The sequence below is a fragment of the Odocoileus virginianus genome, chromosome 26 (assembly GCF_023699985.2).
Source record: "Odocoileus virginianus isolate 20LAN1187 ecotype Illinois chromosome 26, Ovbor_1.2, whole genome shotgun sequence".
Classification (NCBI taxonomy): Eukaryota; Metazoa; Chordata; class Mammalia; order Artiodactyla; family Cervidae; genus Odocoileus; species Odocoileus virginianus.
Genome location: NC_069699.1, coordinates 28,411,412 through 28,427,691, shown reverse-complemented (window position 1 = coordinate 28,427,691; position 16,280 = coordinate 28,411,412). Strand labels below are relative to the sequence as shown.

The 16,280-nt window shown below is 38.3% G+C and overlaps 1 protein-coding gene across 1 annotated transcript in view; it reads right to left on the bottom strand.

Annotated features, from left to right (window-relative positions):
• MDFIC2 (MyoD family inhibitor domain containing 2) overlaps window positions 1-14,833 on the bottom strand; it is a 108,416-nt gene extending 93,583 nt beyond the window's left edge. The window contains exons 1-2 of the mRNA XM_070456145.1: window positions 14,408-14,833; window positions 13,746-13,833 (exon numbers count right to left, since the gene is read on the bottom strand). Coding sequence (XP_070312246.1) covers window positions 13,746-13,833 — 88 coding nt within the window. The 5' untranslated portion in view covers window positions 14,408-14,833. The remainder of the gene's footprint in view (window positions 1-13,745; window positions 13,834-14,407) is intronic.
• Window positions 14,834-16,280: the final 1,447 nt, after the last annotated feature.

Here is a 16,280-nt window from a genome sequence, read left to right as displayed (position 1 = left end):
GAGTTTTCAAAAATTAAATTTGATTTCTAATTAGCATTGTTAACCTGTGGAGTGATGAAAACAAGTTATTTCTCCTAGTTGCTAGGGAACTTCAAGCTGAGACTGATGTCCTTAAGAGACTGAAGCAAAACCTGCATTCTTCTACTAGAGAGCAAGTGATGAATTGAGTTTAGAACTTGGACTTGGTAATTTGCCCTAGAATCTGGAGTAGCTTCTTAATTAACGGTTGTTAGCCTACAGAATTTTGAGCTTTAATAGTAGTATATTGGAAACACCAATATGTTCATGACCTATGAATAGGTCATTCATAGCATATGAATATTCTATGCCTCCAAGTTGTAATCTTTTTTTTTAAGTCCTTAGTGCAGTTTTCCCTCTTTACTAATCATTCATGTTAGAATTTCCCTTGGAGACTTAAGTGAAGTTCCTTACTGCTTATTAAGTATCTCTGTCTTTCCATGTTATAGTTTTTGCTCTTTTTAAAATAAGGATATCAGTTGTTTTCTTTTTCTTTCCCCCCTTTTGTTTTGAAGAAAAAAGGCTGGCTAATACATTAAGGAATATTTACACAAAAGGTCTTTTTTTTAAAGGGACATAGGTAAGAAGTTAATATTTTCAAATGAATCCTGTTTTCAAGGGGATTTTTAGTACAGTTGTTTTAGCCCAAATCTGCTATATACATTAAAAATAAGGGAAACCAACCAGCTCTGTTTTAATTTAAAGAGAAATCTGTATCTGTTTAAGGAAATGTATGTACCCATTTGGTTTGCTGTATGAGAGATCTGATACTGAAAAACTGCCTCCAAATTGGTTGTGTACATTGCACTGTGTTTCAGATACAGCTGAAAAGCTTGCTCTTGTCTGGTCTGAATCCTAATGGCAAACGGGATATGTTGCTATTTTATTTCCCCAACTGAATTTTAAGTTCCTTGGGCACAGAAGTCCTGGTATATTATTTGTGCAAGTTTGTGCCTTATAGGAAATTAAAACATTTGTTGATTTGGCTTACTTAATTGTATATTATTTTGTAAAACAAATGCCTCTTATGGTATGAATCATTTTGTCTTATCAGTCTGCATTTGGTCTAAGAAATTAGTTTGAAGACATGTATAAAGTGGAATCTTATTTATTGAAGTTGGATAGAATATAATTTTTGATGAATTATTTTTTATTGTTCAGAAGAGTTTATTTGTAGAAACTTTATATGTTTTAATGAAATTTACATTCAGAATGTTTTAGTATTTACATAGGCCTTTCAGTAACTGTTAGAGAAATTTGGTTTCCTGTCTATAATGGTGAATATTCTTAATATAAGAGAGAAAAAAATGACAAATGAAAGAGCTAAAGTGAAGGATTTTCCTCTCCTTTTGTCTATTCTTTGAGATGAGACATCATGAAGTACCTTTCTTAGCTTCTGCAACGTAGCTGTTTCTTTTCAAATCTATACTAGTGTGGAAGTTCAGCTCAAAGGGAGAAACTGCCTGATGTCTTATTTAATCCTATGCCTCTAGGAGTTGTTCTCGCCTTTCTGAAGTTAGACACTGGCAAAACTACTGTCATTGCCCTTGCTTTTTGCCTTTGCTTCACATTTACTTTTTGACAGGCTTAAATAATGGCTAAAATGGTTGAAGTGATTTATGCCTGTAGACTGATGTCTTCATTTGCTCGCTTCACATTCCAATTTTTTTTTTTTTTTTTTTTTTACTAATGGTCGGGTGCACACCTACTGCAGGTGCATTTTATTAGAGAGTATATTCCCTCTAAATGCTGTTCCTAAGCTGAGAGAAATGGGCCATAATCATATAAAAATAAAGTATCTCTTTGTGAAATTTACAAGAAATGGAATGTCCTTATTCCTGAGCCATAGAACATAAGGGTCTTTTTTTCCTCTCTCTCTGTAAGATTGCTCTTTATACTAATGTTGATTAAGTGAGTCACACCAACAGCTGTTGTGACAGAGAGGAAAATGAATGAGTCTCCTGAAAATCTCAGTTGAAAGGAGTAAATCTCTTGAAGTTTCTAGTTAGCTACAATTTTCTTTTTCCTGTTGAGACAGGAAAGATTGGTTCCCAGTCTCTACAGACGGCTTCACTCCTAGTTCATAAAATTGCAATTAATAATGGTGAGCTAAGATCATTCTGGATTTGATGTACTGCTCTATCATCATTGAAAAAGAGTCTTTAAATCTGCTGTTTAACAACTTATAGGGACTTTGCACTGATTAATTCATCTGGTTATAGTCTCATGGCTGACATGGCATCTTCTAGGCCTCCCATTCCATTGGGATCAACATCATCATTTTATAAGAAATGAACTTACTACTTTATAGGCTTAGTTGGAGAGAAATTTCAACCGTCAGCTGTAGGATATGCCACGGGAATTTAATTTGTTGACCTATGAGAACACAGAAGATCTCATCTTTTACTGAACATTCTCCACATAAAATAAGGTTATCAGAAAATCAAAATGATTCTGACGTTTGAACTTTAAGTAGAAGGCCAATACATTTAAATGTTCAGCGTTCCAACAACAGCACATGTCAGGCTCTTAAAAAAATATTATTCCTTATGGAGCAAAGTACTGAAAATTTGATAGTGGGTACCAGCCCTTAGAGTGCACTTTATATGGAAGCCACATAGCATTTGTTCTTCTTCCGTTGTGGTGTTAGAGCACTGAATTTCCTCTTTAGAAGTATCTCTCCCCCATCATGTGTAGCCTTGTGGTACTGTCAGCCAAAGTACCCTTCCTTGCCTCGCCAGGATGGGGACTCATAGCCAAATCTATTGAGCTTTCTTCCTTGAGATTTGAAGTCTTGAATATGGATGGAGGAAAGGGCAGGAAAAGTGTGTGAAGCTCGTGTTTTAGGGGTTAAATCTTGCCATCTGGATCACCAGAGTTAGATTACTCCCTGCCCATCCTGGACCTGAATTTCCCTTGTCGACTGCAGAACAACTCTCAGACTTCCAATAAATTCCTCTTTTCATTAATTTAGCTAGAAAAAGTATCTGTTACTTTCCTCTCAAAAACTATGTGATGATTAATTTTATGTGCCAACTTGGATGGGCTAAGGAATACCCAGGGAGCTGGTAAAATGCTATTTCTGGGTGTGTCCATGAGGTTGTTTGAGGGACTAGATTGGCATTTGAACTGATAGTCTGATTAAAGAGAATATCTTTCCAGAGTGAGTTTAAGGCTAAATAGAATGAAAATAAAGAGAGAAAACAGATTTTCTCTCTCCACTGGAGCTGGGACATCCATTCCCTGCCCTTGGACATGAGCTCTTCTAGTTCTCAGAACTTCTTACTTGCACCAGGGTTTACACCACTGGCTCTCAGAAGTTGGGGCTTTAGCCTGGAGCTACACCACTGGCTTTCCTGAGCAGACCATGGGATGACCCAGCCTCCATAAGTGTGTAAGCCAGTCCCCCATAATAAATCCTCTGTTATCTGTGTACCCATCCATCCATCCATTCATCTGTGTTCTACCTATCTATCCATTGATCTATGTTCTATCTGTCTGTCTTATTTTTATTTCCTATTGGTTCTGATTCTCTGGAGAACCCTGATTAATACAAACTATGAAAGCCTCATTTTATAGTTGTGATATTTTGAAAGTAATACATTATCTTTTGATTTGTTGTTGTTTTTCAGCTAAGTCATGTCCAACTCTTTGTGACCCCCATGGTCTGTAGCATGCCAGGCTCCTCTGTCCTCCACTATCTCCTGGAATTCACTCACGTTCATGTCCACTGAGTTGGTGATGCCATCTAACCACCTCATCCTCTGCACCCACTTTTTTGATAATCCTTTACTTAACTTTCATTTGAGGATAAAGTGCAGTGGGATATGTTTTAATACGAGTTAAAATATGTCTCTAGTAGGCATTTCCAGGGTGGAAAGTTTATTGGAATCAAAGATGCTGACCAAGGTCTACAAAACCTTCAAGGCTCTGTTCCTGGGCAAACTCACCATGCTCATCAATGCCAACCTTCCTTTGGGTCAAGATGCTCCAACCCCTCTTATTTTCATTCACTTCTTGGAACATGACACGTTCTTTCCTGCCTTAACCCTTCTACTTGAAATGGTATTTCATTTCCTGTATTCTGCCATCAGCAGATGCTTTCTCAATCTTCAGGCCCAAAGCAAAATCTCTAGCCAACTTTCCCTGTCAGCGTTACTTGAAGTAGACAGCTGATCTCATGTATCCTGTTGCCCAATTTATAATCTTCATGGGATGTCACCATTTCACATTTAATGGGACCCAACCAAATCTTCTGATTCCTCCATCTCCAGCCACTTTTTCTCTTATTCTTCATGCATCATTATCATCATGCAGTGTCTCAAGCCAGGAGTTAACTTTGCCTCCTTTCTTTCTATTGCCTCACACCAGAGCACCAGCCAGTTCAATTAGTTCTATCTACAAAATAGATCCTGAATTCTATATTACCTCTTTCACCTTCACAGTTTTAGCCTGTCACATTTATCTCTTTTGCTTGGTCAATTGCAGGGTCTTCTGTTTTATTTCTGCATATATTCTTTACCACATCCAGTATAAATTCTTGCTTTTATCCCCTACTTAGAATCTCCAGTGACTCCTAATTCAGATTAGGGGAAAACATCTAAATTCCTGCCTATGGCCAGCAATGTTCAATATTATTTATGACTTGAACGTGTTTTCCCCCCTTCCCTTCCTTACTTCCTCCCTCCTTATTTTCTTTATTCTTCCTTCCCTTTCTTCTTTCTCATCCAGTCATTCTGAACCATACAGTCATTATACAGGCTCTTTTCCCTGTTGGAATGCTTTTCCCAGACTTTGGACAGCTGGCTTCTTGTTATTAAAATTTCAGGTCAATAATCTTTCATTCAAAACTTCTGTGACGGCTGCTTCTGAAAGATAGTTCCGCATGCCAGTCTCTTTCATATCATCTTGTTTTAACACACCAAAATAATTACCCTGTGAAATGATATTGTGCTTGTTTACTTCTTTAAGGGCATATTTTCACATCTAATTTCTCCTTTCATCTCTGGTTAAAAACAAAACAACATTCTCTTTGACTGTTACCTTCTCCTTACCTGTGTTTTGGTTATTAGGTAACACATGTTCACAAGTCCATGGAGACTACAGAAATAAGAGCTAATGATTCTATTTCCTGTGTGCACATAATAAAAGGAAATCAAGATATACTATTGGTGCACATTAACAATTTAAAATAGACATTATTGTGGCTTAATTTTAAAGCTAGACACACAAAAAGTAGCCCCTTTAAAACTGAGAATTATCTGAATGAGAGAATTAGCATGGATTAATATTTAGTCATTATAATAAAGCACTTAAATAAATGAATTCCTTGAGGGCAGAACCTGTGGCATTTTCGTTTTTTGACATCTTTGTTTCTTTGCCTAATATGTTATCTGCAAGTTCAAGAGGAGCCTCTTCAAATGCTTGCTGAATTGTATAAAAACACATTTTGGAATTGTCTTAATGCTCATGATCTGAAATTATTTTTGAGCAAACAAAGTGAATTATCTTCACTTAGAATTAAGGGAAGTTTAGTGAATTTATGAATGTCAGTACATGTAAGGTTTATGCTTTCTCCATCTCATTTGCAAACAGACCTTAACGGAAATGAGATGGGATTCTTGTGTTACGGACTTCAGGTTTTGGATTATATTGAGAAGGGAATTTGTGGAACATGGCTTTTTGAATTTCTTGGGTATTTTCCAATATCTTGAATTATTGGTCTCTAATATTCATGAACTCTGATTAAATGTTAACCACTGTATTCAAACTGCCAGCTTTTTGGTGACCTGACTTCTCTACATTGATACTAAAGTTTAGGGACATCTTCTATAAATATATCTATATAATGATTTTTAAATCATCAAAGATTGTAGTCACTATGTGACTGCTTCTAGAATAGTATCTATACTATGTTCAGAATAACTACAGAACTTTCATATCTTTTTCTTCCTTGCATTTTTGGAGAGTGAAAGCCAAGCTTATTCATTGCTCTCCTCCTCCACCCTTGCCATTAAAAAAAAAAAAACAAGTATTTTCTATAATATGAACTTACCCTGTGTGGCCCCACCCAGTGTAGCAGCTGTGGGACTGGGTCAGCATCTGGTCAGAAGATGATAAAACTCTATGCCTTATATGTTGAGGACACATTTGTAACTTGGGATAATTTTATTCTTCTATTTATTACACCCATAAAGAGACTGCTTCATGAAAACAATCATAGAGAGCTAGTCTTCTGAAAGACAAACAGTTTTATTTCAGTGTTCTTAATATATAAATGTTTAGGTCAAACCTTTGTTTTGACTTTGTGTGTGTGTGTGTACACATATATAGAGAGAGTAATATTTATGGAAAACCAGTTTTCAGGAAATTTTAATAGATTTCATTGAGAGATACAAGCTTTTAGAACAGAAGTTACAAACTCTTGAGCTGAGCTAGACTCACAGAATCTGGTTTATTTGTCCTGCATGGTGTTTTCTTGTAACTATTGCTGTTCATTGTTATTAGTTAACCTTTAGAATTCAGATGATGTCATATAGAAATCCAGTTTCTCCTGAAAAATCAGGAAACACTCTAGGAAATTGTGTGCAGTTCAAACACTGGCAATGCCGTGATTTTAAACTGCAAATGGCAACAATTTAAAGGCTCCCATCCCTTCATTTCGCTGTTTCTCTTCCGTATCAAATGGTGTAAGGAGCAAGCACTGAAATGGTTACCCAGAATGCTCCCTGGCTTAATGGGGTATTACATGCCATCTTATTCCACCTGTAATTTCCCCCCCAATTTCTGTGTTATATCAATTTTTCCTTCATAACATTTTTCACATTTGGGCCTATTTTCTTCTTCTCCTTGTTATGACTTTTATGCCGGTTGTGTGGCCCTCTTGTCTAGGCTGTTGAATGCATTGCTGTCTTAGCCATCATCATCTATCTTACCTACAACTTTCCTCTGCCTGTCCCATGCCAGTTTGCACTCTAGTTACAGATGTATATGCCCAAATAACAGTTCAGTATATTGGTCCCTGACCTCAGACCTGCCTGCACTGACAACTTAAAAACCCATGCCCAACTATTTATACTTGACATTCAGTCTTTTTATCCTCCCTTTCTTGTGTTAACCCATACACAGGTAACTAGCCAACATGCCCATTTCCCTGGCACCAAAGTGGGCATCACATCATGCAGCCTCTGATGCTTTTGCTCTCGGCATTAACTCCTCCTGTGCAAATAGCTCATGGCCATCTTCAAGACTGGCCTTCAAGACCATCTTGGCCCACAGTTACACAACACAGCTCATCTTGCCTGGGTGCATATTTTGCAATCATATTTTGTTTCTCTGGTTGTCTTAAAACAGGTTTTCTCTGAGTATGGTCCCTGAGCATGTTACTTCATGTTACTTGCTCTTAAGCATTTATATCCTCTCTCCATCTATATCCTGCTGAATTCCTTAAGTTGAGAGTCAGGAATTTGATCAATCTAAAATTTGAGAAGTCAGGAGTTCAAAGGCAGTAGTGATACAAGATTGCCTGGTAGTTTGATAGAAGATAAAACTAGATTCACTTAGTTTTATTCTGAATACATTTTCAGGTTTATTGATGTGTTTCTTAAACACTGTTTACCCTAATTGTTAGTAAGAAGCTCTGGATGTTGCTTCAACCAACCCTTTGAGAGAAGTAGAAAGCAAAGAACCTTTTCACCTTTCAGGCCAAAGCAGGACACTTAGGTAAAATTCTTGAGTGCAGGACTGTGTTTCTTTCCTCCTTTTTTTTTTTTTAAATGTGCTCTATTATGCTCATGCCTTGTCTCTGTTGATAACTATTAATAAATGTAAATCAAATTGGATACACTGAATGAGTGTTTGAAGATGAAAAGTTAGAAAGAGTATCAGTACTTAGGTTGGAAGTGACGATGCTGACTCTTCTTGGTCCCACGCTCACTTCAAGGTCAGGTGCTGTGGTGACTGATTTGGGTAGATAAACCCAGTGAGCATTTGCTCCAACCCTAATCTGGCAGTGCTGTGATTCCCTATATTTTAACTGTGGGCAGTATTCAGCTGGAGTTTCAGAGGGAGGCAAGAGACACTGTGATGAGAGAGGCAATTAATTTGTTATTCATAAAGAAGGTTTTGAACAGCTTTCGGATTTCTACATTCATCCCTCCCTATCCATGGGTTCTGAATCTGCAGACAGAGAGGGCTGACCCCCACACCATCTGGTATGAGACTTGAGCATCTTTGGAGTTGGTGTCTACAGTGGGGTACTGGAGTCAGTCTCCTGGTGGATACTGAAAGATTACTTTATTTCTTTTTCTTTTTTAAGGGGGAAGGGGTTTTGATCAATTATAAACAGCCCTAAAATATGGCATAGTAGAAGGACGTGCGCTCATCTTCTCCTGTGAAAATCCCCAAATTGCAAGTAACTGCTGAACAACCATCAAGAGGAGAATGTTGGATCCCACCAAAAAAGATACCCACGTCCAAGGACAAAGGAGAAGCCCCAGTAGACAGTGGGAGGGGCAAAATCGTGTTTAGAATCAAATTTTATACCCACAAGAGATGTTCGGAGGGCTCAAACAAAACCTTGTGCACACAAGGACCCAGGGACCCCACAAGATACTGAGCCAAACCTGCCTTTGAGTGTTTGAGTGTCTCTTGTAGAGGCATGAGTTAGCAGTGGGCTGCCATGGGAACAGGTACTCAGGCTGCAGCCGACCTGGAAGATGTGGTGTGTGAACCTGACTACAGAGCCACAAAGCAGACAAACTACAAACTGGAGAATAATTATACCAAAGAAGTTCTCGCACTGTTAAAGTTCTAGGATCCACAACAAATTTCCCAACCTGGGGATTCGGCAAAAGGACTGAGAACCCCAAGGGAATTTGACTTTGAAGGCCAGTGGGATTTGATTACAGAACTTACATAAGACTAGGGAAACAGACTCTTGGAGGGCACAAACAAAACCTTGTGTGCACCAGGACCCAGGAGAAAGGAGCAGTGACCCCATAAGAGACTGGTGTCCAGGAGTCTCCAGCAGAGGTGTGGGTCAACAGTGCCTTCCATGGGGTCAGGGCCACTGAGTACAACAGTCCTGGCATAAATCCTTTTGAAGGAGGTCACCATTACCATTAGCATAGTTGGCCTCAGGTCAAACTACAGGGAGGGATCACAGCCCCATCCATCAACAGAAAATTGGATTAAATATTTACTGAGCTTGGCCCTGCCCATCAGAGCAAGACCCAGAGTCCCCCACAGCCAGTCCCTCCTATTGGGAAGCTTCTACAAGCCTCTAAGGAGCCATCAGAGGGCAGACAGAATGGAAACCGCAATTACAGAAAACTGACCAAACTGATCATTTGGATCACAGTCTTGTCTAACTCAATGAAACTATAAGCCATGTCGTGTAGGGCCACCCAAGACAGACATGTCAAGGTGGAGAGTTCTGACAAAATGAGGTCCACTGGAGAAGGGAATGGCAAACCACTTTAGTATCCTTGACTTGAAAACCCCATGAACAGTTTGAAAAAGCAAATAGATATGACACTGAAAGATGAACTCCCCAGGTTGGTATGTGCTGAATATGCTACTGGAGAAGGGTGGAGAAATAGCTCCAGAAAGAATGAAGATCTGAGCCAAAGGGAAAACAATGCCCAGCTGTGGATGTGACTGGTGATGGAAGTAAAGTCTGATGCTGTAAAGAACAATACTGCATAGGAACCTGGAATGTTAGGTCCATGAATCAAGATAAGTTGGAAGTGGTCAAACAGGAGATCACAAGAGTGAACATTGACATTTTAGGGATCAGTGAACTAAAATGGACTGGAATGGGTGAATTTAACTCAGGTGACCATTATATCTACTACGATGAGAAACAATCCCTTAGAAGTGGAGTAGCCATCATAGTCAACAAAAGAGTCCAAAGTGCAGAACTTGGGTGCAATCTCAAAAACGACAAAATGATCTCTTTTGGTTTGGTTTCCAAGGCAAACCATTCAGTATCAAAGTAATCCAAGTCTATGCCCCAACCAGTAATGCTGAAGAAGTTGAAGTTGAATGGTTCTGTGAAGACCTACAAGACCTTCTAGAACTTAACACACAAAAAAGATGTCCTCTTCATTATAGCAGACTGGAATGCAAAAGTAGGAAGTCAAGAAATACCTGGAGTAACAGGCAAATTTGGCCTTGGAGTATAGAATGAAGCAGGGCAAAGGCTAACAGAGTTTTGCCAAGAGAACACACTGGTTATAACAAACACCCTTTTCCAACAACACAAAAGAAGACTCTCCACATGGACACCACCAGGTGGTCAGTACCAAAATCATATTGATTATATTCTTTGCAGCCAAAGGTAGAGATGCTCTATACAGTCAGCAAAAACAGGACCAGGAGCTGACTGTGGCTCAGATCATGAACTCCTTACTGCCAAATTCAGACTTAAATTGAAGAAAGTAGGGAAAACCACTAGACCATTCAGGTATGACCTAAATCAAATCCCTTACAATTATCCAGTGGAAGTGAGAAATAGATCCAAGGGATTAGATCTGATAGAGTGCCTGAAGAACTATGGTTGGAGGTTCGTGACACTGTACAGGAAGGAGGGATCAAGACCATTCCCAAGAAAAAGAAATGCAAAAAGACAAAATGGTTGTCTGAGGAGGCCTTACAAATAGCTGTGAAAAGAAGAGAAGCGAAAGGCAAAGGAGAAAAAAAAATGTACCTATTTGAATGCAGAGTTCTAAAGAATAGCAAGGAGAGATAAGAAAGCCTTCCTCAGTGATCAATGCAAAGAAGTAGAGGAAAACAGTAGACTGGGAAAGACTAGGAAATGGCTACCCACTCCAGTATTCTTGCCTGGGAAATCCCATGGAAAGAGGAGTCTGGTGGGCTACAGTCCATGGGGTTGCCAAAGATTTGGACATGACTTAGAGACTAAACATTTATATGAATTTTTCAGTTTCTGATATGTGAGTATTGTAAGAAGCTAAATAAATAAAAGCATTTTTTTTGTGTGATTAAAAAATAAAACTAGTTTCTCTGAGCCTCTGTCTTTTAATCTGGAGAATGGACCAATATCCAGCACACCAAACGGTTGCGGGGACAAAGGAAGGAATTTACATGAAATGCTGTGAGAGAAACAATGGCGGGAATGACTGAGGCAAGCAAGAAGGACCTCCATGTTTGCTGCCCATGCTGAACTTTGACTGAACATGGGAAAATAAAGCGACTGAATAGTTGGCTGAGTTGCCAGAAGGAAAGAATAGTGCTAAGAACTGTGCTTTTTCTGTACTAAGGAAATCCCACCTATCCCCAGTAAAAGATAAGTAAGCTCGATAGCCAAGTCATATGTGGAACAGATTTACTCTCCTGTCCAGATCTTCAGTCACCAGCTTGTGTAGCCTGCACAATCTTCCTCTGTTCCCCATAACTCCCCTGCCCATTTTCTGTGACCAGACACTTTTCTGGTTTCCATCCAAATCTGTGATTCCCCAAACTGCAATTCTAAGATCCCAGATAAACTGCCTTGTTGCCTCTTTATAGAGGTTCTTTCTGTTGACAGTGCTATAAAAACATATAGCATTGATCGTAGTGCTCATTGTTCAAACTATGAACCAGAATCTCAAAAAATAATTATCTGATTTTGAACCATGCTTTAAAGAGGGGATAAAAGACACGAAATAATGGTCTATCCTCCCCATAGTTTCACAAGGTAGATATTATACTCCTTAGCTAAGGAATCTGAAGCTCAGAGAGGTTAAATAACAGTACAGTCACCAGCTAGCAAACAAGTGAGCAGAAAATTTAAAACTTCACCTACCTGACTTCAAATCCTCTATTATTGCCACTGCACCAGTCTATTTTTTTTTTTAATAAGCCAACATATAAACTTTTTCTTAACATTAAATGAAAAGACATTTATGTTCAAAAACTAACTCCTCCTGATAATTCACAATTAATGAAATACAGTAAACATAATTTGAGTGTAGATTAAATTGTGTCCAAATGGGATAAAACAGGTCACCTGGGAAATTAGATTTTGTAGAATACAAGAATTCAATCCTAAGTTGTACTTAGTAGAGAAAGTTTTTTTAAAAACAAAAATTTTCAGGAAGCAATTGACTGGTCTATCAATTTTGTCATTATTTCTCTATGATACATCTATAGCATGGAGCAGCTGGAGCAAAACAAAAGAAGATAAACTTTCCTATAAGTAGCAGTAAAGAACTCCTCTGTCTTGGGGGGTTTGGTCTTCCCAACAAAAACACAGGGGAATCTTTAGCCTAAGTTCAGTTTTTGTTTTTACTTCTGTTTTTTTTTTTTTAAGATTGTATTTAAAAGATTGTTTAATTAAAATTAAAAAAAAAAGGATTTCTTAGCACTGTGGCTTTTGGAAGGAAATGATTCTGAGAATACTTCATGTCTGTACCCACTTTTAACCTGAAATAAAGTCTTCACTAGAGATGAGTCCCAGCTATTAAATTTTATTATGGGGCCCTGGGGCAGAAGGATAATCTTTTTTAAAAGAGTGAACAGTTGAAAAATGACAGTGGTGGTAAAGAGCAATTAAGAATAAGAGTGGATGGAAGATGTATATGTGAAAGTGAAGGTGTTGATTTAAACACTTCAGGAAAGTTTTTGAGCACAATCATGTCCTGACAAGTGACTTAAACATCTTTTCTTTGAAACACAGTGAAAGGTGGTAGTTAAATTTATATGCTACGGAGTCTTACGGTCTGGGATCAAATCCCAGCTCTGTCACTTCCTAATTTTGTAATTTTAGGTAATTTACTTAAACTCTTTGAGATTCTGTTTTCTCACCTGAATATTAGGAGTAATTAGTGCTTTATAAGGTTGTTTTGATGATTCAGCATAATCACTAATGCACATTGTCATTGTGTTTGATGTATTAATGATGATGATGTTTGATGTAATAGAACTTACTTGACATATATATTAAAGTCTCCTGTGACCTTAGAAAACAGTTTTGAGGAATGACAACTACTTAAGAGTCATCTTTTAACAATTGAATAGATTCAGGAAATGGGGTAAAAGAGACAACTAATCTATTTAAATAAAATATCAAATCAGTTTCCTTTAAGAAACATTAAAGGTATTTATAAAAAGAAAAGATTATGAAATAAAGCCTTCTAGTAAATAATCATGAGTTTATACGTGTTTTCGAAAGTGCACAAATTTGTACTCCTCCTAGGAGGACTTATCGATTTGTGTGTGTATTTCAAGCAGGCATCTTACGCACACAGTGCTTGTGGCCGACAGCACTCTCCCCTGGGAAGGTGGCTCTGTAATTGCAGTGAATGACGATTCTATTTGTAGACATGACTTCCTCAGCCTGCACTCCTTTCTGTGATTGTTATTTAAAAATTACTTGTCCTCAAATGATTTCATCTTCCTGGCTACAAAGGAGAAAATTCTCTAGCACAACAAGAACCTTATAGGTAACGTGTATCTGAATTGGAAGTATATATTCCCCTACCCATAAAATCATCTGAGTGTCCTACAGCCTAAGACATACAAAAAGCATTTCAATACTAAACACCCTCAATCTACCACTTAGGCCAAAAAAAAAAAAAAAAAAAAAGAAAGAAACAGAAAACCAGAAGTATTAATATCATTTGAACTGCAGGGCATTTTTCCTCCTTCTGCCTTCTCTTTTTTGCTTATAAACAAAGGCACAATTTTCACATTGATAGAAAATCAACAATAAGAGAACTTACCTTCCTTCAACCAAGAAATGTTATTTTTGTCATTTTCAAAATGCTCAGCTGTTCTGACTTTTATCTTTTCCAGCTCAGTTTCTGACATCTAAGTGGAAACAGAATTGATGATATAAAAAATTCATTAAGAACCCAAATTTATAACATGGAACCTTATATTTAGAGACGACTGCCATATTATAGGAACATTTTATCTCTGTAGTTTTTCAGTTCCCTGTCTAATGTTAAATTTTATATTTTATCCACATGTAGTATTTTATAACACTACATTGAAAATGAAACTTTAGATGATATTTTACTTTCAGCAGTCAATATTGCTGTCAGCTCTGATTTCTGAATACAAAAGAAAAACAGATGAACAACTAGCCTCTGATTTGTCAAAATGCAAACATTCAGTGGCTGTTTCAATGTTTTTCTTAACAGTCTAGAGAAAAGCATGCTTCAAAGTGATACACAAAGATAGAAAGGCTAAGAAACACAGGACCTTTTTAGCAGTGTGGTGGAAGGAATGAGAACCCTATGACCTCAGCCAGGCCAGGTTGAGCTTCCTGAGGGTGTTGAGACCTAGTAGGCATCCTCAGTGCATTGCACTTGACTTCCTCCCTGACTTGGTCACAGTGAGCTAGGATCCTCCACTTGCATCAGCACCTCAATGTCCTTACCTGTGTGTTCACAAGGAAGGAGGCCCAAGGCGAGGAATAGGGAAGCTGCGTGGCAATGCTCTGGACAGCCTCCCTTCTTGTCTCTCGATGTCCAGCATTCCTCTGCCCTGCCAGAAGTGAGCGAAGAAGCAAATACGCTCCCTCCCTGGGTGGTGCTAGATTTGTATTGCTGCCAGAAGCATCCAACTTGCAGCTGAGAGGTTTTCTTTTTTTCTTTTAGGTAATATAAAGCCTGCGGTTCAAAACAATAAAAACCTTCTCCTGGCTAGCACTTATTTAAAATGACACTCTGCAAAACAGAGTAAAAAGAATGAACTCTTTCAAATGGATGGGGTTTCTCCAGTCCCCTTCCTTCCACACCCGCCATTCATCACTTTTGGTTAATATTAAAAGGTGTAGAAAAAAGAGATTGAAAAATATATAGAGACTACTTGGGTTAACAGAAAAAAGAAGGGGAGCCTCTCTGGGTTTGCTTTCTAGATGTTCACCCTGCAGCTGCTGTTTTGAAAGGCAAGTGTTTCTAACATTTGATAGGTAACAAGAACACATTTCAAGTTCTTTTGAGAGTCTTCAGATATTCCAAAAAGAATTTGAAATCACATTCCGAAGAGGATTTGTCATTAGATACTTAGGCAAAGATACAGTTTTCAACAGAAGTTTAACAACAAAAAGCATAACCCTTAGGAATGTATGACAATAAATCATCCAACATTCCTAGATGCTGTTTTTTCCATTATGAAAAAATAATCTTTATTTTTTGACCCTAAGTGGTTTGCTTCCTCCAGTGTCTTTAACCTAGAAACTGTTATCTGATTGTCTTGTGTCCATTTCACCTCTTTTCCCCAACTTCATTTCTTCTATTTTGCTCAGTTTCATATGAAAATTGACTGATCAACATAGTTTTTGAAAACAATAAAACTGGGAGCAAAGATAAATTTCAGATTCCTGTAACAGCCAATAAAAACCTTGACTGATAAGAATCTATAACATTATTTTCACACTGTGGCTTCAAGTTTCAAGATTTCTCCATGGCGCCTAACCTTCTTTCCACTTTAACCTAATTGTAGTGCTGCAGTTCCTTGAACTTATATCTGCTTCTGTTACTAGCATTTCAGAATGTTGCCTCAGAGTTCCATCTTCACCTCCACCTTGAAGTCTTCTTAATCTCACTCATTTAGAAATGATCATTCCCTTCTCTTGGGACTTCTGGCACACACATATCCATTGTGGTCTTATGTAAAGTTGCTTTATTCTTCTGATAAGGTTATAACCCACAACACTTCTCCCCTCACCCCACTCCCACCTAAGGGCTCAGACTCCCCATTGTATGCCTCTTTCTCTTAAAGACTTCTGACATGATCAGTTCAGTTCAGTTCAGTCCTCCCTGACTCTTTGTGGCCCCATGGACTGCAGCATGCCAGGCCTCCCTGTCCATCACCAACTCCCCGGGTTTACTCAAACTCATGTCCAGTGAGTTGGTGATGCCATCCAACCATCTCATCCTCTGTTGTCCCTTCTTCTACCACCTTCAGTTTTTCTCAGCATCAGGGCCTTTTCCAAATGAGTCAGTTCTTCTCATCAGGTGGCCGAACTATTGGAGTTTCAGCTTCAACATCAGTCCTTCCAATGAATATTCAGGACTGATTTCCTTTAGGATTGACTGCTTGGATCCCCTTGCTGTCCAAGGGACTCTAGAGTCTTCCCCAACACCACAGTTCAAAAGCATCAGTTCCTCAGCACTCAGCTTTCTTTGTAGTCCAACTCTCACATCCATACATGACACCTGGAAAAACTATAGCCTTGACTAGATGGACCTTTGTTGGCAAAATAATGTCTCTATTGTCTAGGTTGGTCATAACTTTTCTTCCAAGGA